This window comes from Scyliorhinus canicula, chromosome 8 (genome assembly GCF_902713615.1).
Source record: "Scyliorhinus canicula chromosome 8, sScyCan1.1, whole genome shotgun sequence".
In the NCBI taxonomy this organism is placed as follows: Eukaryota; Metazoa; Chordata; class Chondrichthyes; order Carcharhiniformes; family Scyliorhinidae; genus Scyliorhinus; species Scyliorhinus canicula.
In genome coordinates this window covers 65155197-65180180 of record NC_052153.1, presented here as the reverse complement: position 1 = coordinate 65180180, position 24984 = coordinate 65155197, and the positions used below count along the sequence as shown (strand labels likewise).

Below are 24984 nucleotides of genomic sequence, written 5' to 3'. Positions count from 1 at the left end.
ATCCCCACTGTACAAAACGGGGCTATGTGTGGCCTCGGCCGTGCATTCCCCATTCAGGCACCCTATTCAAAGCGAGTCACGTTAAATGGCCATGTGTTTCTCGGCACCGCGAGTGTCAGCAAACACGCGGCTGGTAAACATGCTCGCTAGGGGACTTTGTTCCCTTTTGGGAGAATCGTACCCAATGTGCTGCGAGCAAAACTTAAAATGCCACAATGAACTGACTATAGCATTGGACACATTCACCTATTTTTTGGACAAGTCCATCTTGTGCAGTCAGGATTGCATTATTATCACACTCACCTTTCCATGAGGAACCTGGGATAAAATTGATTTACACCAATAATGAAGAACAGGCTCATAACAAATCGGATCATAGCCTGCTTTTCAACCACCGATTTTGTTTTCATTCAAAGTTAATCTGCTGCCACCAGTTTTTTGTAAGGCAGTGAAAGTTTAAATCTGACCCCCTAGTCTCCATCAATTCCCTTTGTCGTGATAGCAAGCTAACTGGAAATTAAACATAAACCATCGTGCTAGCATTTTGTATGGAAATAACAAAGAAAATCAGTTCAGAGTATTTAGAACACCTGCCTGCTGAAGAGCTCAAATGACTGTTTACAATTCTCATATTATTCAGGCTTGGAAACTAAACCGTAGTGTCTTGTCCACTTTTGTAAACATTTTTCATTTGGACGTCAAAACCATTATATTTTTAGGTAAATTGTTATTAATCCTCCAGTGATATTGTTCCTCACGATGTCTCATTAATTTTATTTTATCACAGCTATAAACTATAAAATCAGTAGCATATGTTAGTTGATTTTAATAAGCTGTTAGCCTATTTGAATGTGCAACCTAAGCCAGATCTAAAGTGAATATCAGTAACAAACAATTCTAGAAACTTGACCCTATTACTCCTCGCAGCCCCTCCCCGCCCCCTCCACATTTTTGAGTCAACATTATGGCTGAATATTGCATTTAAGTATAGCTTCATTTCTTTTTTTTTGTATAAATTTAGAGTACCCAATTTTTTCCAAATAAGGGGCAATTTAGCATGGCCAATCCACCTACCCTGCACATCTTTGGGTTGTGGGGGCAAAACCTATGCAAACACGGGGAGAAATGTGCAAACTCCCCACGGACAGTGACCCAGAGCCGGGATCGAAACTGGGACCTCAGCGTCATGAGGCAGCAGTGCTAACCATTACCACCGTGCTGCCAGCTTCATTTCTTACTGCTGGTGAGATCCCAGTCTCTGTTGCACTGCTGTGGAGTAGAACTAAGTGGATACCAGTTACCTCTGAAAACAGTTGGGAGAGTTGTATCACAGATCACTGTTGTATACCGCCAGATAATTAACTCAATGCAGCATTGGCAAAGAGGCCTAAGTGGTGGCTTGGCTATTTTGGGGCTGAGATCAAATTAGCTAGAGAGGTTAAGGGGATGGATGCATGTGATGGCATCCTAAGAGTTACTAAGGAGTTAAACACAACTTTGCAATGAGACTTTAGTGTGCTAAATCTGCTAGAGTGCAAAATACCCTGATGAATCAGCCACAATTTTAGCCGAGTAATTTCCAGCTTCATTTTCTTTCCCCATTAGAAGTTGCAGTGATAGAGTAGTTGAATTCAGTTCATTTGGCCCTTTGAATAACAAGGATTGCAGCAAGGATCATTATAATCCATCACCATTCAATTTTTGTCAAAATGTGTGCCTTAAGTTTTAAACAAGGGTTTTAGGATTTGGAACCAGAACTGTGTGGCTCTGTATTAGAAGTAGCTGCTAATTAGGAAATCCATTAGAAAATTATATTTTTAGACAGAGGATCTACCAGAAGGGATCAAAATTAATGGAATAAGAAAACATTATTTAATTTCTTGTTTTTCCTCCCTCACTGTAATCTTCACAAATGGCTCTCCTTTGTTCTCAGAATGCACAGTGGGCTTAGAGCAGCCCACATCATTTGACAACATCAAGTAAGTAGATCTCCTCAAATATTTTATTTAAATAAAGAGCAATAAAGCTACCCTTTCTAAACAGCAGGGCAAACGGTGTGCTATGATCTCCACTGCCGATTCGACGCTCTCATACTCAGCAAGACTCCACGGTGGAATCAGATCTCAAAATACTTTACCTTCTTGAGTTTGAGCTCCATAATTAGTTTTAAAAGCCCATGAAAGGGCTATTAGAATTCACTCAGTACCTCTGGCTAAGACACGTTCAGTAGTTTCCCCACTGAGAGATAGTTCAGTATCTTTCCAATAGGTCTCTCATGACATTTTATGTAGCGAGTTCTTAAGTTTTTTTCCCTTTTGCAGAACCTTGTCTTAAGTCAGGCACCCGCTCCAGCCAGAGAAAAAGCTGCAGATCTGCATCTGTGTCTCCACTTAAAACAAAAGGTTAAAAATCAAGACTAAAAGGTTATTGGGTAGTTTAGCCTGTTGGTTGGTTTGTAGTTGCATTTAGGTAACAGTCAGCGTGAAGCCAAGATGCTGTGATTGCTGCTTCATCAGTAAAGTGTCACGAGGGACGTGACCTATCAGCCTTATTGCACCCTAACCAGTGACATGACGAGACTGTTAATTTACAACCCACGTTACACCGTGCGAGGTCTAACGCGATCTCGCGAGGTGTTGCGATCTGGATCTCGCTTTCAATGGGCGGGATCCAGATTTGCATAATCAAGTGTGTAGTTAGTTTAATTTGAATATGTCTACGCCGGAGTTACACAAGGCCTTGCCTTGCCTCAGAGATCCCACGATGACGGTGTTTAACACTGGTTTCGAAGCCGGGGGGGGGGGGGAGGCATGTCCAGGCGATTGGAGGCAGCCTGGTGGTCGTGCTCTGGGAGGGGTGGTCCCCTGGCACTCCCGATGCCACCGTGGCACTGCCAGAGTGCTGGTGACACTGCCAGGCTGGTAGTGCTAAGGTGCCAGGGACCGGGCCTTTGCCGGGGGAGGGGGGGGGGGGGGGGGTCGAGAGATCTCTTCCTGCACTGAGAAGCGCCGGGAAACACCTTGCTAAACATGCCCAAAATGGGACTCTTTTCCTCCATTAAATCATGCCTGAAACCTTTAGTAACATGAAAGCACTATATATGTGTAAACATCAAACCTGAAATGTCAATTAATGTTTAGATCAATGAGCAGCACATCCAGATTTATGAAATAAACCTTTTCACCTTGTCAGGGCTATTTTTAACTTTGGGTGTTTTGTAAAATGAATACAGGAATTTTGCCACCCACTATATAACTTTCCCAGTCGGGATAAATATAGGTAGTTGATGATACCAATCAATTTACGAAATTACCTAAAGTTAAAATTACACCTCCAAGAGAGAAGATTAATTTTATTGTTTTTTTTAAACAAAGTAGTACGGTCGAGCAATAGTCGAAAAACAAAGACTAAACAATTGTATGTTTAGCAAAGAGTGTTTTTCTAGAAGTTGGGTGAGTTTTTCTGTGTAAATTAAAATTGCATATGTCACAACTCCCACACATGAAACAGCTGGAGGCAAATGTTCTGCAGCTGGTTTCTGTGTCACCATGCCACTTTGACTACGATACTGATGAGCAATAATGTACTAAATACTCGAGTAATTGTCAGCGACAACAATATCTGATCTTGTAACACCACATCAGGGTCTCCAACAACGATATAACTTGAGGCAATTTCCAGACCTGGCAGACATTAAGCTTTATTTGAAGTGCATTGGTCAGTCAATATTTTTTTTAAAGTCTGTATTTCTAGATATAAGCAGGACTCTTAGATAAAATGGAGCAGGGCGGAGGTCATTAACCATTAATTACCCTTTGCCCTCTACATGATAATTTCCTTTAGCATCCAATCCACATTAACTGATTCCTGAGTTGTTGGCTTTTATGTGTATTTGGATCAATGTAATTGTTTTCAACAAAATCACTGGGAGACTGTCATGAGAAATTAACCAAAGTCAGTTCAAGCGTGTAGTTTACATTACAGCAAAAATAAAAGTAAAATGTATTGAAATAATTGTATTTAAGAAGCTGTGTTGTTTTATCAGGCATTTAGGTGGACAAGAACTGTGAAGAACAACCTGAGTGCTTTTCTTTATTTAGCAAAGTGTGTGTAAATATGTCTGCACACAATGGGTGGGGGACTGTTAAATAAAATTACTGCTGAACTGCCTGAAAGTGGGCTAGTTTATTAACAGCGGCCTGTCTGTGTCATTGCACAGACTGTATTCTTGTTTTAATTTTTATCCTAATCTATTTTATTTACTTTATGCTGTCATGGCACCTGATTGATTCCTGCAGTAACATTTCATAATGATGTAGAATTCCAGCCTCCCAGTTACTCTTAGTGGGCGTCAAAGGGCGAGAATTAAATTTTTCTTTCACTTTGACTGATGTAAAACAGTTTTATGACAACAATCATAAGAGTTACTGGGGCTTTTCAGATGAATGTTTGTATTACCCACCAGTGTGGGATGACACCTCACCATTATTGAATTAATTTGTTTTCCTACTGCTGTTTAACTGAGTATCAAAGTAACTTGTCACAAGAAGTGGCTATTATTAGCCGCGAAAACTACAACACAAATCAGCAGCGCCGTATAACAGATACACAGGCTGACTGAATCTGCAGGGGCATGTGGGTTTGGGAGCGAGTGTGGGTTTAAAACTGGTGAATCTGACAGCCCATCGTGAAACCGACTCCAACCCATTAACTTCCTCATTTGGCTCCAGTACATTAAGCTGCCTGTGCACAAACCCCTCGGGAAAGGTGGGTTACCTATTTCCATTTGCTAATCATTCAATTAGAGCAATATTGACACACTGTGTTCACTTTTGACATTGGGTCCAGAGATTTCCTGGCTTCCTGAAAGTTACCTGTATAACAAAGACGAGTATACAGCAACATTTTGGGGATTGAAACAATCTCAGTCCAAGCTGTCAAAGGATACTCAGTACTCACAGTTGCTTCCTTAACTGCTAGTGAAAAAAGATTGTTCATCTTCACCAAGAGGTTCTTTGTGCATTCTTTGCACAAAATTAGAGCTTGTGGGATTGGACGCAATATAGAAACTTGGGCTGAGGATTGGTTAATGGACAGTAAACAAAGTAGGACTAAAAGGGTCACTTTCAAATGTAACTCGTAGGGTACCATAAGGCAGGGTTTTTCAAACTCGGGGTCGCAACTCGCGGGCGTGTGTCGGGAGGGTCGTGGAGCGATCAGTTGTGGTGATAGCAATCACGGGAAGAAATCCCCAACGGCCGTGACCGGTTTTAAAGATTGCCGGCCATGGGCAGTCCCCGGTTGGTTGCAGCGTTTGAGGGGGCGGTGCGAGGCTGGCCTTGTGCTGGTCACCGCATGCGCAGGGGGGGGGGACAGGGGCTGAAAGGCGTCCACGTGGACGCGCTGTGCTAATGGTGATTGCCCCGGCTTGGAGTTCCGCTCTAGTGTTCGTCCTCTGCTCACTGCTCAGCTCGACCCCCGCCATCGATCAGTCGCATGCGACCTGCGGCTCCGTGGTCAAGCTGTTCAACGGCCGGCGCAATGCCGGCTTGCGCTCCCACAATGTAAAGTACTGGTTGGGAAGTGGTCAGCAGTCTGACGGGTGGATGCAGCTACTGGATAGTGAGAGGGAAACCAGGCCAGTTTTGTCAGCCAGGAATACCGATCAAACGAGGCCACTCAATACGGCTGACATATGTCAACACTGGAAGAAGGCTACACAGTCATCACTTTGTATCGCCACTCTCTGGAAACCTGGAACTAAGTGCTTTTGGTGAGAATGGAGAAGGAGATGACTTGGATGTTTGGAAAGTGCAATGCAGTGGAACCAATAGAAATATTGTGACATTGTGTGTGTTTGACTAGTTAATTCATCTCGTCTAAAGTCATAGTTTATAAAGTGAAAACAAGATTGTATTTTTTCTATACTTGTTTAAATTTCTAAAGAAATGGGTATATAGTTAAAACAAAGTTAGTGTGTTAATGTAAGGATGTGCATGTTCAACTGAAATTGTCTAATTTTCAATAGTTAAAAAGTCAAAAACTTGGAAAAATCATGAATTGGAAATAATGCTTCAAAGTAAAAAGAAAAATGCCAGCCGTGACCGTCCTTTAAATGTGAACAATAGAGTCTTTCTGCCAGAGGCAGCAGCAGAAATGTCACGCACCCGGCTCATACACTGACGACACACGTCCTGTATGTCCATGCTTTGGCCACAAAATCATGGAGGTGAGATTCCCCCGATTTGTAGATGCCAGCAAGCAAGCAACAGAACTGGGTGAAGAACTGAAGATGGATTATTTTGTAATAAGGAAGAGAGGGGCAGGAACACAAGTAGGCCAGGATCTCACAACTGAATATGCTAGAGAGAGCTTCACAGGAGAGTCAACGGCAAGACAAAGCAGTGCTGGTGTGAGCTATATACGGAGTTCCAGGGCCTCTGGTGAACAACTCAAGAAACTGAAATCAGCAACAAAGCAGTATAAAGATGATTTCTTGAGGTATGTCTTTATTGTACCAGTGTAAATCAGGATGCAAAACCCATGTGTGTTATATGCAGGGAAGTACTGGCAAATGAAAATTTAAAACCCTCCAAGCTTCAAACGCATTTGAAGACTAAGCATTGGCGAGATCGAGAACAAATCTATTTTTCAAAGGATTCAGTGAGAATCTAAATCGTTAGCTGAAGTCCTTAGCAGCAATGTAACATTGAATGACGAATCAAGGGACATCTGGAGGACCAAGCAGGCTCACCTGTCATATTAAAGGTAGGCAATAATGGTGTGTTGCAAAGGTTGGCAGGCGTGGGTCGCTAACGTCAGCCGCCATCGGTCCTGAAGTTCCGCTGGTTGGTAAAAGACCCGGGAAAAATAGTTTGAAAAATACTGATATAAGGATCACTGCTGGGACATCAGCTGCTGACAATGGCTTTGTCGATGGCTTTGATACAAATTTAGATGGGAAAGAAAGTTGCAAAGAAGCTGCAAAAGGATACAGGCAGGTTAACTGAGTGAACAAGAATGTGGCAGATAGAATATAATGATTGGAATTGTAAAATTTTCCACTTTGGTAAGAAAAATGGAAAAACAGAATATTTTTAAATTGGTCAGAGACTGCAAATGTTGGTATTCCGAGGAATTGAATGTCCTGGTATACAAATCCGAGAATGCTAACACATAGGTAAGCCAAGCAATTAGGAAGGCAAGTGGAATGTTAGCGTTAATTATAAACGGGATTGAAATTTAACAGAAAATAAGTCTTAAGTACAGTTATATAGTGCTTTGGTGAGACAGTCTTGCTCTTCAGTCTTACCGAAGGAAGGATGGCCAGGATTTCGGAGAATTTGAAGTGTTGACGCTGGTGTAAACACCGGAGTGGTGCACGTCGGCATCAATGGGCCTCCTGGTCCAGCGATTCAGGGGGCCAGCACGGCGCCGGAGTGCTCCACGCAGCTCCGACGCTGATACACAGGCGCAGGTCCGTGCATGTGCGCGAAGGCCATCTCCTTGTTGGCGCATGTGCGTGGTGGTCATTTCCACGCTGCGCCGTGCAACATGGCGGAGCCCTACAACAGGCCTGCGCGACCGGCGATTCTCTGACCCGGCGCGGGCTCGGAGAATCCTGGCCAATATATTTGCCTTAGAGGGAAAGTAACAAATGTTCACTAAAATGGGTTAGATTTTTCTATGAGGAGAGATTGAGTGGAGCGAGATAGGTTGCCTGAAATTACAAAATTGAGAGTTAACCGAAATGAAACAAAAAAACTATTCTGAAGTGGCTTTGCAGGGCTGATACTGGGCAGATAATTGCCCTGGCTAGAGAGCCTATAACTAGGGATCACCATCTTAAAATAATCAGTCAGCAGTTTAGGAGAAATTTCTTAACTCTAAAGGACTGTGGATCTTTGGAATTGTCTGGGCCAAAGAGTTGTTGATGCTCAGTCATTGAACAGAGATGGATAGAATTTTGGAGATTAATGGAGATTATGGGGATAATGTGGGAAGGTGGAATTGAAGTAGAAGATTAGCCATGATTAATTGATTGGAAGTGCAGGCTGGATGTGCTGACTCATTTCAGGATGAGTGTTGCTTATATTGCCTTAGATTGGACCTCAGATGAGAACTGAGATGGTCAGCAACAGAACATGTAGCTGACTGCCCACATAACAGAGTCTACAGTTTGACAATTAAATTCCTTGACATGTGGGTGGCATGTTGGTTCAGTGGCTAGCACTGCTGCCTCTAGGCACTGAGGACCCGGGTTCGATCCTGGCCCTGGGTCACTGTCCATGTGGAGCTTGCACATTCTCCACGTGTCTGCGTGGGTCTCAACCCCACAACCCGAAGATGTGCAGGATTGGCTACGCTAAATTGCCCCTTAATTGGAAAAAAGAAAGAATTGGATACTCTAAATTTATTTTTTAAAAAGGTTTCCATGACATGTCTGGACATTAGTGTCTCAGGATGCCCAGGACATCACATCAGATGTTGTCAAGTTTCTGCAACATCCTAGAAAAAGTCCTGCTACCAGTTGCATCTGTTGACCTCGTATGTCCACTGCCTGCCCATTGCCCTCAACTTTTTGCCTCAAGATCCTTTCAGACTTTTCCTTAGCTGAATGTAGGATCCCACAATCAGCCACTTTTTGCCTCAAGATCCTTTCAGACTTTGCCTTAGCTGGATGTAGGATCCCGCAATCAGCCACACACAGATTCATAAGACAGATGACTGATGTCCTGTTTGGTAATTATGTCAGCATAGCCACTGATGATCATAGCAGTAAGAATGAATGGGCACTTGGCCTTGTGGCTCTGGTTGGATTCCCAAAGGTGTAAGACACCATTGATCGCACACACGTTGCAAACCAGGTACCCCCAAAGCAGCCATACTTATTCATCAAGTGCAAGGTCCATCAATGTGCAGCAACCATACAAAGATTGCCATGCAAATGTGTGCAAGTTTCCTGGGCAGATGAAATGGGACTACTGTTCTCCCGAAATCCAAGCTGTCTGATCTCTTCGTATCTGGAAACAGACTTAATGGGTGGCTGCCAAATGTCAAGGAATACTCAATGCAAACCTGACTTATGATACATGCCCGAAATTCAATAATTGAAACTCAATACTGCGACAGTAAGTGCCACAAAACCACCAAATGTGCAATTGAACTGGCATTTGGCATGCTGAAGATGTGCTTCCAGTGTTTCGACAGCTCTGGAGGTGGCCTTCAGTATGTACTAGCCACAATGCGCACTACAACATTAGCACAGCAGTGAGCTTCATCCTGCAAGTAGAACAACATGAACAGCTCAGATGCTCCTTCCACAATGAAATATGAAAATCGCTTATTGTCACAAGTAGGCTTCAAATGAAGTTACTGTGAAAAGACCCTAGTCGCCCCATTCCGGCGCCTGTTCGGGGAGGCTGGTACGGGAATCGAACTGTGCTGCTGGCCTGCCTTGGTCTGCTTTCAAAGCCAGCGATTTAGCCCAGTGTGCTAAACCAGCCCCTGCCAATCCTTAGGTGGAGGGAGAAGAAGAGGAGATGGGTAATGAGTGCAATGCATTTCTGTGAGGGATGCCATTAAAATGCAAGGTTCACTTAGCTTGTACCAATGTCACCAGAAAATACAAACGCTTCTCTTTCTCCTTGCCTCTCTTATCTCTCGCCCTTCTCCAATGTCGCTGACACAAAGCAATCCTACAACTTACCAACCACCCTCCAACATCCTCCCCATTGGTCCCCATCAGCTAATGTCCTCTCATTCATAATCAAACAAGTTACTGGCCACTCACCACTCAAAAATGCACAAGTCAGATAAGTAGTGAAATGTAACGTAAGATAAATAAAGAATAGAAAATTAGCAAAATAACATCTTCTCAGGTAACCATTGCCACCCTATTGTGCAACCAGATAGCCTTACTCTTCCCTTTTCTGATAATCTGATGTGACATCCCCGCGGCTCCAGCAGTGGTAGAGGCCGGTTGCTCCCATGCTTGATCTGACTACTGGGATGCCCTTGGCTGACGTCTTTTGCATTTTCGAGGCCGTGAAGGTTCTTCCAAGGACGACCCTTATCTATGCCTGTGCAGGAGCAGATCTGGTCATCAGGTGACAAGCCAGAATGTAAGGTACTGACTGAATGATGGGCTGTGAGTGAGAAGAAAAGTGCCTTAAGTAAAGTTCCAGCTACCATGTCGTCTTTCAGCATCAACCATCCCAGCTGCACTTCATTGCTACCAGTGTATTGGAGAACACCTTTGTGTAGATCACTGCTGCTCCATAAGTCCAAGGTCATGGTATCTAGCAACCTGTTTTAAGGTGACAGGCTTGTTGATATCCAGGGTCAGTACGGAGTACATGAGTCCAGGGTCCTGAGAATAAGATATCAACTCAGAAACCTCCGGCATCATTTTTTCACTTGAGGTGGACTGAAGTTGTGTTGAGCTTATTTTGAAGGCTTGTCAATGTATGGCACCTTGTCTGCTGCTCATTGATTCTCATTTACATCGACAGTCCTTGGGTACAGCATATGTACCTAGCAGATCAAAGCTTGGTGAGTGCCGAATCCTCTGACACAGATTCTCCTTTGCTGTCTCTGTCTTCACTATCTGTTCTTTCTCACTTGTGAAGAGTCATCTAGGTAAAACCCAGCTACCTGCCTGACTTGTCCCACGGAGGTGTGAGAATCTGAGCTAGTGCATGGTCTGCATGATTCCTGTGATGGTGCACCCTCAGAAAAACTTAGCTTATCTGAGGAATTGTCATCAGTGACCTCCACTAATTGCTGATGCACATGTGAAGGCCTGTGGGAGATAAAAGACATGAATTAGTCCTGGTGAGACGTTACAAGTTATCATTATCAAGGTTATATTTCACTTGCTGTTGAAATCAAGTCAATATGATTGAGTGCTATACGACATGGGTGGCTGTTATTTAACTGTCACCAGCTGGGAGCTCCATGTCTCCCATCACAAGCTAACCAGGGCTGCCGAAATTGCTTTGATTGCCAAAGTCACCGGCTCTGCATTTGTCAGTCATGAGATATTTCGGAGGAGCACTCCTTCTCCCTGTTGTTCAGTGATCTTTTCTGCAAGGAGGGAAGAAAGCGGCCACTGACTGAATTTAATGACGTGTGTTTATCCAGTGAATGACGTGCATTTAGGAGAATGACTATAAGGAGGAGACATGACATTACATTAGATCGAGAGGTGAGTGGGAGTGGTGGATGGACGGGAACGTAAACAAGTACAGAGAAAGAGAAATATATACTGCAAGATAAGTCAGGGTGAGGAGCGATGTGCTTCAGTAGACTTGGGAAGGCAGAGTCAGGAGTTGAGATGATGAGAACAACAGCGTGTAAGCGAATGTGTCACGATTCCCACTTTTCCTGACCTGCATAGGTCATTAAATTGCTTAAGTCTATAGAATCCACATCGAGTCTGCACCAACTGTCAGAATAGCACGTCACCCCACATCCCCCAAAGTCTGTTTCAGACTCTGCAACACATCCAAGCAGGTGTCACTAAGGTACAGCTTTAGGTCGCATGTATTCCATTCTGCCACTCCACTATGTGCTAAGTATGTGGAATGGGACTTTAACCCATAACCTTCTGACCCAGAGACAATGAGCCAAGGCTGAAATCAAACTTGTCCACACTGGCTGAGTATAAAGCTTCTGAAAGATGGCAACTTGTACTGGCGTAAAGTTCATGAGATCATAAGAAGTATGAGCATGAGTAGGCCATTTGGCCCATCGAGCCTGCTCTGCCATTCAATAAGATCATGGCTGATCTGATTGTGGCCTGCTCTCCACTTTCTTGCCTCCTAACTCTTGACTCCCTTTTAGATTAAGAATGTATTCAATGACACAATCTCCATTGCTCTCTATGGAAGAGAATTTCAATGACTAATAATGACCCTCTGGGGAAGAAATGCTTCCTTGGCTCAATTGTGATTTTTTAAAACTGTGCTCCCTAGTTCTAGATCTCCCCCATGAGGGGAAATATCCTCTCAGCATCAAACCCTATCACGTCCCTTCAGAATTTTATCTGTTTCTGTAAGATCACCTCTTATTCCACTAAACTTCAATGAGTATAGGCCCAACCTGCTCAATTTTTCCTTATAAGAGAACCTTTCATTCCAAAAATGACAGCCAAGTGAACTTTCTCTGAATTGTGTGCAGTGCAAGTATGGCAAGGTGATCAAAACTACATAGTACTCTCGGTGTGGTCATACCAATGCCCTGGATAGTTGTATCAAAACTTCACTACTTTTATATTCCATCCCTCCTGTAATAAAAGCCAATGTTCCATTTGCCTTCCTAAGGGCAGCACGGTAGCACAGTGTTTCGCATAGTTGCTTCACAGCTCCAAGGTCCCAGGTTCGATTCCTGGCTTGGGTCACTGTCTGTGCGGAGTCTGCACGTTCTCCCCATGTACGTGGGTTTCCTCCCACAGTCCAAAGATGTGCAGGTTAGGTGGATTGACCATGATAAATTGCCCTTCGTGTCCAAAATGGTTAGGTGGGGTTACTGGGTTACGGGAATAGAGTGGAGGTGTGGGCTAAAGTAGGGTGCTCTTTCCAAGGGCCGGTGCAGACTTGATGGGCCAAATGGCCTCCTTCTGCACTGTAAATTCTATGATAATTGTTTGCTGTACCTGAAACCTGACTCTTTGTTATGTTTTCTGAAGTTGTATTAATGACACACCTTCCAGTCCTTCCTGCAAATGGGAATGCTGCAGGTGTAGTTGCATTGAACCCTTCTTAGCTCCAGCCATTGATCTTAAGTAGGAAAGTACCAATATCTTTTTGGTATTCTAATTCCAATGCTCTTCCGCACCTAGTGATGCACTAAGGCAGACTTTTGGCTTGTTCCCATAGCTGGCAATTCCTCAAACAGTTTGCAAGTCTGTCGCCAGAGGCTTTTTACAGCATGAGGAGGGTGCCTCAAGCATGGCTGACTAGGAGTCTCTCCCACTCTTAACATCAGCCATCGGAGGTTGACACTGGTTGACTGCGTTATGCAGGCACCTTCCTTTTTTTTAAATTTAGAGGACCCAATTATTTCTTTTTTCAATTAAGGGGCAATTTAGCGTGGCCAATCCACCTACCTTGTACACCTTTGGGTTGTGGGGGTGAAACCCACGCAGACATGGGGAGAATGTGCAAATGTAATGACCCAGGGCCGGGATTCGAACCCAGGTCCTCAGTGCCACAGTCCCAATGCTAACCACTACGCAACATGCTGCCCCCACCTTCCTTGACAATCAAATCCTCAGGTGGGCCTTGAACCGGGAGCTTCTTGCTCAGAGGCAGGGACACCACCATGCCACAAGACGTTCCTCTGTTGTCTTGGTGCACTGTACCTTTCCAAAATGGAGAATTACCTTTTACTGAGTGGGTAGGTTACGATTTTTGGAACATTTTCTATCTATGAATGTAATCGCTGCTTAAATTGAGCAACAAGGGTTCTTTTGTCTTCACAAGCATAAAAAAATATGTGAACCCAATGTCTATTATATCTTTTACATAGTAGAGTAGCCCTGTAAATTGCTCAGTTCTGTTGGAGAGCCCCTTGATACTAATTTACATTGTATTGTAGAACGCAGATAATCAAACATAATAAACTGACACTTACACCAAAGTGCTGTATTCGCTGTGGTGATTTAACTCTATTCAAACCACCCCGGTACCTATGCACTTTGCTAATTGCATCATAGATTTCCTCTTGATGAACACAAGCCAAATTAACACCAGGGCATTAATATACCTGTGCGCTATTATCATTTGTACAGGCAACACAGCCAGAACCCCATGCGTTTAGCTACACAAACATTATTGTTAAATGATTGGCTGTTTGCAATTGTTGACAGATTGCAGCCTTATGGGAGCCCGAGGATGAAACCAATCAGGAAGTTAATGAGGAGAAAAATTACCACCATGCCTGCTCCATAATTACATTTATGCCGGGCAAGAATAAGAGGTGTGGGTGGATTTGAACTCAGCTGTTATTTGTAAAGGTTAGGTGGGTCAAGAACCCTTCAATTGGTCCATGTATCTTCCGTGGCTTGTAATCTGATAGGTTATTATGGCCCAGGAAGATCGTGGCTTGGCTACTCTCAGTTCTAATGTTTTTATTGTGGTATTGTTGCAGTTAGAGCTAGGCAAAATTTCAAGTTACTGGGGCAATTTGTATAGTTTGCTTTGTTTAACAGTTACAGTAAAATTCTCTTGTATTTAATTAAATCAAATTATAAAAGAGAACAGAAGAATTTTGATTCACCTGCTGTGCTGAGAAATTTGAGCAATGTGATATTCCTTTGCTTTAATTAAGATTGGAATTTGCTAATGTAATACCAGAGAAAGTGGCCAGTAAGCAATACATTAGTAATACACTCTTTCTTCTGCCTTTTCTGTCAGTTTTCTCCTACTCACCCTCCTCCTCCTCTCTCTCTCTCTCTCTCTCTCTCTCTCTCTCTCCCCCCCCCCCCCCCCACCTTTTGAAAACATTGGGGGAGGAATTCAACTTGCATCAGTTTGCAGTACAAAATGGGTAAGACGCCAGCGAGAGGCCTGAGCCGATTTCAGCATTGGACCACAAGTGAATAAAACAAGCGCGCTGTAGATGCCAATCATGCATTCTGATGTAGCTTGCCGGTCTGGGCCTTTGCATTTGCGACTGACTCTAATATCGAATTAGCCCGCAAGTACCGTTAGGGGAGGGTCCGTGTCTGGGCTGGCAAGGCCTGGGGCACATTCTTGGAGTGGGATAAGACAATGTGTAGAGGGCCAAGATTAATGCAGCAACAATCCCCTTCTGCTCTTCCTGGCTTCATAGAAATACAACTTCTAAAAGATTTTCTGGCTGTTTTTAACAACAGTCCCATTAAGCAGTGCTGGGCAGAACGCCTGAACAAGAATGATTAGGCGCAGGAGGCATGGCACAAGCTTCACCCACTTATACGCCAACTTCCTTTGGGATTATACAACCAGTTTTAGGATCACCATTTGCATATGCAAGGTACATGGCACCTGCTGGCAGGTCTCCTCGCACAAATAAGAGTTACCAGTTTCCTAGTGTGGGAGATTGCAAACAAGAACTCTCATCCCAGATGACAATGATGCCCATGAACTGCTGAGTAGCAGAAATGTGAGTGAACTTTCTTGTAATGAGTATTTGGAATTCTTAGTGTAAGGGGCATTAGTGCTTTGAAGTGGAATGATTTCAAGAATCAGACACTCAGGTTGTGTAGTGCACTGATGGATGTAGAGTGCTGTCCCCACTCTGCCCATGGAAACATCATCACCCCAACCTCAGAAGAGTAAGGTACGGTAAAGTCACCATAGTCCCAGATGACCATAAGCTGCTTTCCCCTTTGAGGGGGAGGCTGATTGGTGGTGATTTATGCTGAGGATCACCACACCTCAGGCGAGGGGCAAGTTTGAAAAGGAGGGCCTTCCTGAATAACCTCAGAAGAACACCATGCGCTGCAGCATATTCTTCATTTCTCACTTCCAGCTTTACCATGACCTGTGAGTGAGAAACCTGACCTACTGTATAATTAGTAGCAGTTTTCTGATGTAGATGGGTTGAAGGTGGCCACGCCTGTTTCACAGAGGACCACTACCAGCAATATTTCTGTCCCAAAAGGTGTGCTCTATTGTAGCCAGTATTCCTCTGGAAGTGAAAGGACCAGTACCTAACACACTGCGAATACCCGCACGGTGGCACAGTGATTAGCACTGTCTCACAGCTCCAGGGTCCCAGGTTCATAGAATCCCTACAGTGTGGAAGAAGGCCATTCGGCTCATTGAGTCTACACCAATCGTCTGAAAGAGCACTCTATCTAGGCCCACTCCACCACCACATCCCCATAACCCTACTTAACCTTTGGAGACTGTGGGAGGACCTGGAGGAAATCCAAGCAAACACGGGGAGAACGTACAAACTCCACACAGACAGTCATCCGAGACCAGAATTGAACTCGGGTCCCTGGCACTGTGAGGCAGCAGTGCTAGCCACCGTGCCGCACTCAATTCCAGCATCAGGTGACTGTGTGGAGTTTGCAATTTATCCTCCGGCTGCGCCGGTTTCCTCCCACACTCCAAAGATGTGCAGGCTAGGTGGATTGGCCATACTAAATTGCCCCTCAGTATCCAAAAGGTTAGGTTGAGTTACGGGGATGGGGTGGATGCACAGGCTTAAGTCGGGTGCTCTTTCCAAGAGCCGGTGCAGACTTGATGGGCCCAATGGCCTCCTGATTTGTAAATTTTATGAAATATGAATGTGCAATAGTTTCGATTCATCAAAAGATTTGTGCTGATTACGTTTAATTATTTCAAATGTTTCCCTAAACCCAATTGTAATGACAATTGAAAGCAAAATGTTTTTTTGATCCTTTCTCACTAATGGAATTAAATGAGGTGCCCTAGTGCTGATCATTGTCACTGGAGGTTGCTGTATAATATAACTCGTGTATTTTAAATCTGATATCCCTGGATCCTATGCCAGTGAAGGGATACAGGGAGCATGTCAAGATAGTGAGATTTGTCAGTCATCAAAATTCTGTATTGATCTGTTTATCAGTTTTATTACTGTTATAAAAATCTCACCACTGCTACCCTAAATTAAAAATGTGCAGAAATCAAAAGGAAGATGATGTGGGCAGAAAATGATTAGGATTTTTTAAAGAGTGAATCCTCACTGAGAGTCAGCAGAGAGCCGATGCATTCTGGCCTCACCAGTCTGATCTTCCATCTCACCCCAGGGTCATCTCTTAGCCTCTTCCAGCCCTTCCATTGCCGTCCTGTGATGTACACTGGTGCTAACTACTCAACAAGCTGGAGGCAGCTGTCAGTAGGACAATGATAATTAAAAGATCATAGAACCATAGAAAAGTTACAGTGCTGAAAGATACCATCCAGCCCATTGTGTCTGTGCCAGCCAAAAAGGAGACAAAATAAGCTAGTCGCTCATTTTAATCCACCTTTCAAGCATCTGGTTCATGGCCTTGCCGGTTACAGCACTTCAGATGCAGAAACAGATCATTTTTAAATGAGTTGAGCATTTCAACTTCAGCCGTCTAGGCATTGAATTCCAGAAGCCCACCACCCTTTGGGTGAAAATGTTTTTCCTTGTGACTCCTCTAAATCTTCTATCAATCACCTTAAAACTATGCCCCCTGGTCATTGACCTCTCAGCTAGGGAGAAAACGCGTCTTTCCTGTCGACCTTATCTAGGCCCTTCATAACTTTGTACATTATTCCATTATTACATCCCTGCTTTTGTATTCAATAATTAGTCCAATAAAGGAAAGCATTCCACATGCTTTCTTGACCACCTGTTATTCCATCTTCAATAACCTGTGGACATGCATGCCACGTCTCTCATGAGCATGGATTGAGAGATGCAAATGGGGCCAGAGGATGTGAGGCAGGCTAAGAAATGGCAAGGTAATACTGAAGAAAGTTATTGCCCTGTGACACTGTATCACTTTGCCATTTGTTCAGTTGGTTGTGACACGGCAAAACACATAACAGCTTGGATCTGACATGAATGTCTATCTTCCTGCTATCTTGCCTAGGGAATTGTCCATATTGTAAAGCTGAGCAAATTGCTGAGGCCTGTCCCCGCTTGCATAATTGTCCGTGGCAAGCATACTGTGGTGTGGGCAGCGTATTATTGGGGTCAGTTGGCATGGTAACTCGCCCAATTGACCCTTAAATATTTATTTAGATCTAGTAGGTGAGCTGCTGATTTTCACTTTGTCGACCTACCATGTTATGGTGTGGGGGGGGGGGGAGTTTTGAGGTGGGTTGGAAGATGGTGGCTGGGCACCCGCTAAATGCATGCCCGCAGAGGCTTATGAAATGCAGCTTTGCAACTGTACATAGCAGATTTAATTTGCAGTAAGCGTTTATTAATTAACCAGGGGCTGGATTCTCTGTGTGGGACATCAGGGCTGCGGTCGTACGGGACGAATCAGGACGTGATGAGGCTGGCAAACCTCACAACAGGCCTCCCGCGAGATTTACGGTGCTTGGAACGCCTTGCAAGGTCTAAGGAGATACCATGATTTGGATCTTGCCCTCACTGGGCATGATCCAGATTTGCATTTTCAAGTGAGCAGTTAGCCAGAATCTACCAAGGCATGGAAACGAGCGCCTGAGCCTGGGAGACCTTGACATGGCACCATTTAGCACTGGTTTCCAAAAACACGTACCAGGCGTAATTGGGTGAGGTCTCCAAGGTGATTGGAAGCCTTGGGCTGTGCTTTTAATGCTTCACTCACCACACGGTCATTCCAGGCACAAAGATGGTTCAGAGAAATCCTGCGCCCCGATTTCAGGAGTCTGAAGTGGACCAACTGCTTGATTCCAATGACGGGAGAAGGGACACCCTCTTCCCCATGGTTGGCTACAGATTCAAGCCTGCCCTGCTGAACATGACCTAGGAGGAGATGGCAGAGGCAGTCAGTGCTGCCAGCCTCACCAGGAGGAGAACCTGAGGGGCGGGTGTCTCTGGCGAGGGCTTAGCTCTGCAAGGAGGGTGTGCCAGAGAGAGATCCAAAGGCACTGTGGAGGTGCCCATTGGTTGGAGTGAGCTCTACTAATCGCCTGCTTCCTCTGGAGTGAGGCAGTATTTCTGAGGAGTGCACTGAAGAGTGCCAACAACCGGTGGGCCAGTGATTGAGAATGGTCACGCCCATCCCCTTGACAATACTGCTGGGGTATGTGGGTTTTCCAGGGGTGGCGGCCTGCGTGGGCTCCCACATCACCAGCTGCTCTCTGAACATTTACAAGGATACAGTGAGCAATAGTGTGAACAGCCAGGAGTCTGTAAGTCGCACCAAAGGGGTGTGTAAATCACATACTGCAGCAGTGGCAGTGTGAGCCAGGCCACTCGATCCCGAGGGGGACACCCTGAATCCACGGACTTCGCACCAAGTCGTTGCCTGCTACTCCCCCCATCTCAAGCTGCCACCCTCCAGCAACCCCGACATGTTTTGAGAGTCTATTTTTCGAGTTTTTTTACCCTTTCTCTCACCCTCAATGCCCATGGCCCGCATGTAAATACTTTCACCAATCCGCGACAGCGTGACTTCTGCCTGAGAGGGATGGAGCATCGTGAGGGGTGGGGCATGCAGTGTCCAACCTGGAAGTGAGAGTTAAATCCATGCAAATTATGGTTTTGCAAGGGCCCGCTGGTGTGGGGTACAAAGTTCGCTGACTCCACCAGCAGGGGACCAGAGCATGGCGTTGGAATAAATGCTGGGCATAAATCGGGATATTTCCATTGCGCGCTATTCACAGCCCAATTGCAGTTCTTGCTGCCAGTGGCGGGAAGCGGAGAAATCAGCCCCACATATTGTATAATTTTCGTTTTGATTGAAGCAGTCAGTATTGAATCATTGCATTCAAAACGTCAGCTATCATTTGATGTACTACCTTGAACTCAAGTTTGCAAACCCATATGTCTTGGAACAAAAGAAAGAATAAATACTCCAGGAAACCTAGCAATTGCAATAGAAAGTACCCGAGATAAATGTCCTACTGGCCAGTGACCAGATTTGTTGACAATGACTGGAAATAAATATCTTCTGCCTCCATCCCAGACTCTCTGTCCCTTCCCAATAAAGGAGGAAGTGTACTGGTGATAAACATAATTTTATCAGTAAAGAGATTACCTCGAAATTACCAACAATTGATAACTAATACAAAGTGTTAGCTTCTCACACCCCCCCCCACCGCCACACATCTGTTAGTTCTGGGCTTTCACCTCACCAAAGTATGTTTTGAAAAATCTATTTTCGCCATATTTGGGTGAAGGACTTCTGGCATAAAGATGTTAGTGCTGGGGAATGGAGCATTTTTACGATTCAGGCCTTTATTGTCAGCACCAAACATTCCAAGACTCAAGGTATCCCACAACCAGTTTGTAGAAAGTTTCAAACTATAATGTGCCATAACCCGAAGTACAGAAGAGCATTCCTTAAATGTCAGTTTCCCCAGAGGCAATCATCCTGTGGTCTCTCTGATTGAGATTTACTGTTTTATTTACTGTTAGTTTTATGCAGCTGGTTCATATGCAGTCCATTAATCAGACTAAGATTGCCCAAAGTCATTCCACAGAAGACAGCTATAGCTCGAAGTTAGGGGATACTTTCATCCCATTTGTCCGGAGTAGATTTCACTATAGACCCCAGATGTAAAAGGAAGGAATTTGCTAACCCACTGCTTCACCAAGAATATCTTGATTTATAGATTTTTTTTTTAAACATGTAACTTAGTGGATGGATACTGCGTACATCTGAATTATATGGGGGTTAATGCTATGTTTTCATGAAGTACCAGTGACATGTAAAATATTAAACCAGGTTTTTACTATTTGTTTCATTGCAGTATTTTCACCTTCCAGTAGTCAGGACTCAGGTTTGATCTCTCTGTCCAGCAGTTCCCCTGTCAGCACCGGAAGCATTAAACAAGAGTGTGAATCTGTCACCGAGTCTGGCACCTTCTCTGTCGATTCCATTATTGAGAACGCAGAGTGAGTAATGAGAGTGATGTTTAAACTGCTGGATCATACAAAGCATGAATCTGAATAGAGTATTTTAGCTTCTGCTAAAATGGAGAAAAACTGTTTTTGTTGTATTTCTTACACTGTTGTTGAATAGTTTCAAAAACTACAGTTCAATAAATAATGCCACAGCAATTAATTACTAACCCTTTGCCACCCTGACTGAAAGCATTACTTGATAAAATAAAAATAAAATGTACTATAATGTGTTTTCTGCCAGGCTGCATACACAGTTCTTCCGCTCTGAATTAACAGATTCATTTTTTTTCCCGCATCATGTGTACACATGGGCAGTCTAATTAGTTGTTGAACAATGGGCTGATTTTCAACTGTCTGGTCATAACAGATTTTGTGGTCTTTTTTGAACTGCAATTTGCATTTACTAGACGTGGACTGAAAGCTTTTCATAGGCTCACAGATTGCACATTTTATTTTGTAATCAAAGGTTATGTAGAATTAATCTTGTGAAAAGAAATCACTGTAAAATTAGCAAGAACTGATCACTAAAGTCATTGACTTTGTATCAGGATTTGTCAGGCTCTTTGGTAAGCACGGGTCAACCAAATTGGTTTCAAACCCAAGTATACGTCCACACCCCTAGATCTGTACTACATGTCATTCATGTTTTCTTCCTGATCTTTCTCAGGACAAGATTGAAGTTGGATATTGAGATTTGATCTGGTTTTTTATTCAGTTCATGCATAACCCATGAAATTTGCTATTTTTCATCTAGCCGACCATGTGGTTGAAATTCCACTGTGCAACATTATAGCATGTTCACATGAATTTCCCCTGTTCTGCTATTTCAGTAAAGGCATCAACCCATTTATAAAAAATGAATGTTTCTGCTAAAAAGGCAAACATATTTTGTACAAACATGTTCACGACTAATCAAACAAAGCAAATTCCCCCTATTAAACCAAAAAAAAAGTGAAAACGTGTTCTAGCCTTGATACTCAGGAGTGGTGGGTATTTCTACCTTAATTAATAACACAATCTAGTAAAATCTTTCAGACTGCAGACAAAAATAACAAACATCTTGATTCATGTCCCAATTTATTTCTGTTGGTTCCCAATATAAATTATTTCTTGAAAAAAATTAAAGACTCAAAACTCCAACCATGTTTTTTGCAACCCATGAATAATCCGCTTACTTACCTCCACATGTACCCCAGTGGTAGTGGATTTTTTTTCAATAATAATGCATTTGCATTTTGTAAATTAGGCACTGACGATGTGAATGTGAAGTTTTACATAAACGAAAATCACAAGTTATGGATGTTCTTATATCATGAACGTCTTGAAAATCAGACCCAGAATTTGTTTAACACAGTTTTTTCCCCTGTACCCAGAGTAATCATTAAACAGAACTACAGAGTTCAAAATGTCAGAACAGTACTTCAGACCTTTGTATGCAACCTAAAATGCTTGTATAATAAGTTGAATATGTATAGTATTGTATTTCATATAATAACTGTGACACAGTCAAAAGCAAACGCTGAAGGCATTGATACTTTGTCCTCATCAGGCTTTTATCGCACACTAGTCTAGGGTGGCAAGTGAAAATTAAGTATATTTTGCAGCGTTGCCATATAGTGGGTCATTTTAATAATACATTTTTGTCTGTAAGTAACTTTCAACTTTAATGTCTGCAGGGTTTTTCTGCATTTGGTTTGATGCATGTGCAATTATTGTTAATTTTATTTTTATTTATTTGCATATATATATATATGTGTGTGTGTGTTTGTGTGTATGAAATTTTTCCACCAGAATGTAGAAAAGATGTAACTGTTTGCTTACAGCTCAGAAAATTCAGAACAAGTTGGCACAGGGCGGCCATTTGTTTTGTGTCTTAAGTTTAAGACCGATGCTTGGATTAAATGAAAAAAATTCAGTGTGGGAAAGAGCTCAGTCTCTGCGTTCTATGTGTTATCAGTACTGACAAAACGTTACATGGGCGGGGGATAACTTTCTGCAGAGGTGCCCCACCCATCTCCGATGTAGGTCCGGATTAACAATACTTATCCAGGGTGAATAAGACACGTCCATCAATGTTTCAGCAAATGATTGCAAACCGCCCCTCCATCGAAATTCATTTTCTGTCTTCCCACCTTTATTTTTCTCTTCCCTCTTTGGATTTGTTGAAGTTATTTTTCTTTAGTGTAGCAAACCCTTCTGACCGGCCTTTCCCATAAGCCCTTTCAATTATCTTAAAGCCACCTAGTACCAATGACATGCAATAACCTCACTTATATCTGTCCTGATGCAACTCATGCCCACGGAATTGGTTATCTGCGAAGGAGATGTAGAAGGGGAAGAAAATACAATCTCTGATGGCCAGTTCCTATGAAATAGAAGCCCTAGTAGATCATTGCTGCTCCATTTCGAATTCTTAGACTTCTTAGTGGAGGGTTGGTTTTCTCAACTCATTAGAGGCTGATATGGCAGATGGTCATCTGTGGAGTTGTAGTATGAACCATTCTACCACTAAAAGGGCCTGTCCAAAGCATATCTTCTTTGAATCTGATGCATGTGCTGCTGTTCTAATATCAGTATGAAGATGTTTCAATTTGGACCCACCCGGTAGTTGTAGAGCACAAAAAGTGACATCGCCCTCGATTGCTGCTGGCGAGGACGGAGATTTTGGCGCTCAGCCAAATTTCCCATTCACTGCAGCAGGACCGGAGAGTCCCGTTGCCGTGAACAGACGGATAATCCAGCCCACTGAAGCAAAGTGGGAGGGGGCGTCTCATTCCGCTTGACTTCAGAGTCACTTCAATCCGTAACGCTGCTTTCTACTGCAAATGTTTAGTAGTGACATGAAAGCTGGAATCAGGCAAAGCATACTGATGCTAATTTGAGTACACACAAATTGTTCCTTTTTATGGCTTTATTTTTTTGCTCATTAAAATAACTCACTATATGAACTTGTTTATTTTTATATAGGGGATTGGAAAACGTTATAAGCAGAAAAATCTTTTTAAAAATTGCTTATTTGTGAAAGTGTTACTGTTAAGGCATGAATTTTTAGGGTTAAACTGGTAAAACCAGACCATATTCTTCAGTCCCTCTTTGCAAAAGGCAGAAATAATTGCACATTGTTGCCAAGTCTTAAAACCATGCACTCAAAATGGTGAATCACTTTTAACTGTTGAAAATTGGTGAACATTTCTTCTGATCATTGTGTTAGTAACATTGTAAACGGAGCAGGATGATTTTGTGTATTAATTAAAAGTGTTCTAAAGGAGCATATTTATGAGTATACTGGAAGTATCAAGAAGACTAAATCTTCTTGCTGAGTTTACAATATCTCTTAACATATATCACCCAGAGGAGGTCTTCCCGATTCCCAAAGTTTGCTCTGATGACGATCTGACAAAAAAGGACGCTGTGATTCTGATTTCCTATTTGCAAGCCTTTAATGAAAGAAGTGTAATTAAAAGAGTCATTTCACCAACTTGTTCCGCATAGTGGGCAGAAGTTTCAGTGTTAATAGGGGTGCAAAAATACTGGTTCAACTGACATTAAACTGCACTCAATTTGCCGTTAACTCAAGATGGTGGGGAGGAACGGGAAGCCCATCCAATATCACGCATTTACACCCCCGCTGAAGTTGCAAGTTCTGGCGAATGTCTCCAGTGAATCTCAAACTCGACATTTTGAACATTTTATATTTTCACCCAATTTTAGCTTTTTGTATGGATTTCACATAAATGGTTTCCTGACTTTCTCTCATTAAAAAAACCTTGAAGAAATCATGCCTTACTTACTGTTACTAAACAGTAATCATTTTTGCTGATGTTGTTTACATTAATGCATTTACCAAGTGTTTTTGAACAATTTGGTTCTGTGTTGTAAGTTTTTGTCCTTTTATAGAATATCTGTGATAACATGATTGTAAGCATCAAGGACATATACAGTCGCCACTGACTTAATGTCGGATGAAATTTTTGAATTGAATTGAATTTCTTGGCAGATATATATTTGATGCTGGATAGAAAAAAAGAAATTACTTGTATTTTCTTTGCTTTCTGCATTAAAAATGTCTCTTTGATTTCACCACATCCATTGTAATCAATAACTTGGCCATCTTGTTTTTTTATTAAATGCACTTACTCTTAATTTCATCCACCAGTGGTTTTAGGGAGAATAATGTTGAGTTACCTATATAGGTCTGACATTATAAATCACTTCTTGAGACCAAATTGTATGGTAGTATCGATTGATCCTGATATATCACAGAAATTTACTGTCACTTCTGTTTTCAATTAAAGATACAATCAGTCAGATAATGACTTAATTGGATTTCACAGAAGATTGAGTTTTATTACCCTGTGGTTTACGAGTTTAGTTAAGAAAGACCATTACATCACACTTGTCAGGCTGCAGTGAGAGTGTGTGCCCTGG

At 42.9% G+C, this 24984-nt stretch overlaps 1 protein-coding gene across 4 annotated transcripts in view; it reads left to right on the top strand.

Annotated features, from left to right (window-relative positions):
- Nucleotides 1–24639, top strand: part of dmrt1 (doublesex and mab-3 related transcription factor 1) — a 168420-nt gene extending 143781 nt beyond the window's left edge. For 2 of the 4 annotated variants that reach the window (XM_038804680.1, XM_038804679.1), the window contains one exon: nt 20403–24639. In XM_038804680.1, coding sequence (XP_038660608.1) covers nt 20403–20551 — 149 coding nt within the window. In that variant the 3' untranslated portion in view covers nt 20552–24639. Of the gene's footprint in view, nt 1–1933; nt 1980–20402 lie in introns of all 4 variants that reach the window. The other 2 variants (XR_005461581.1, XM_038804681.1) reach the window with 2 other exon arrangements.
- Nucleotides 24640–24984: the final 345 nt, after the last annotated feature.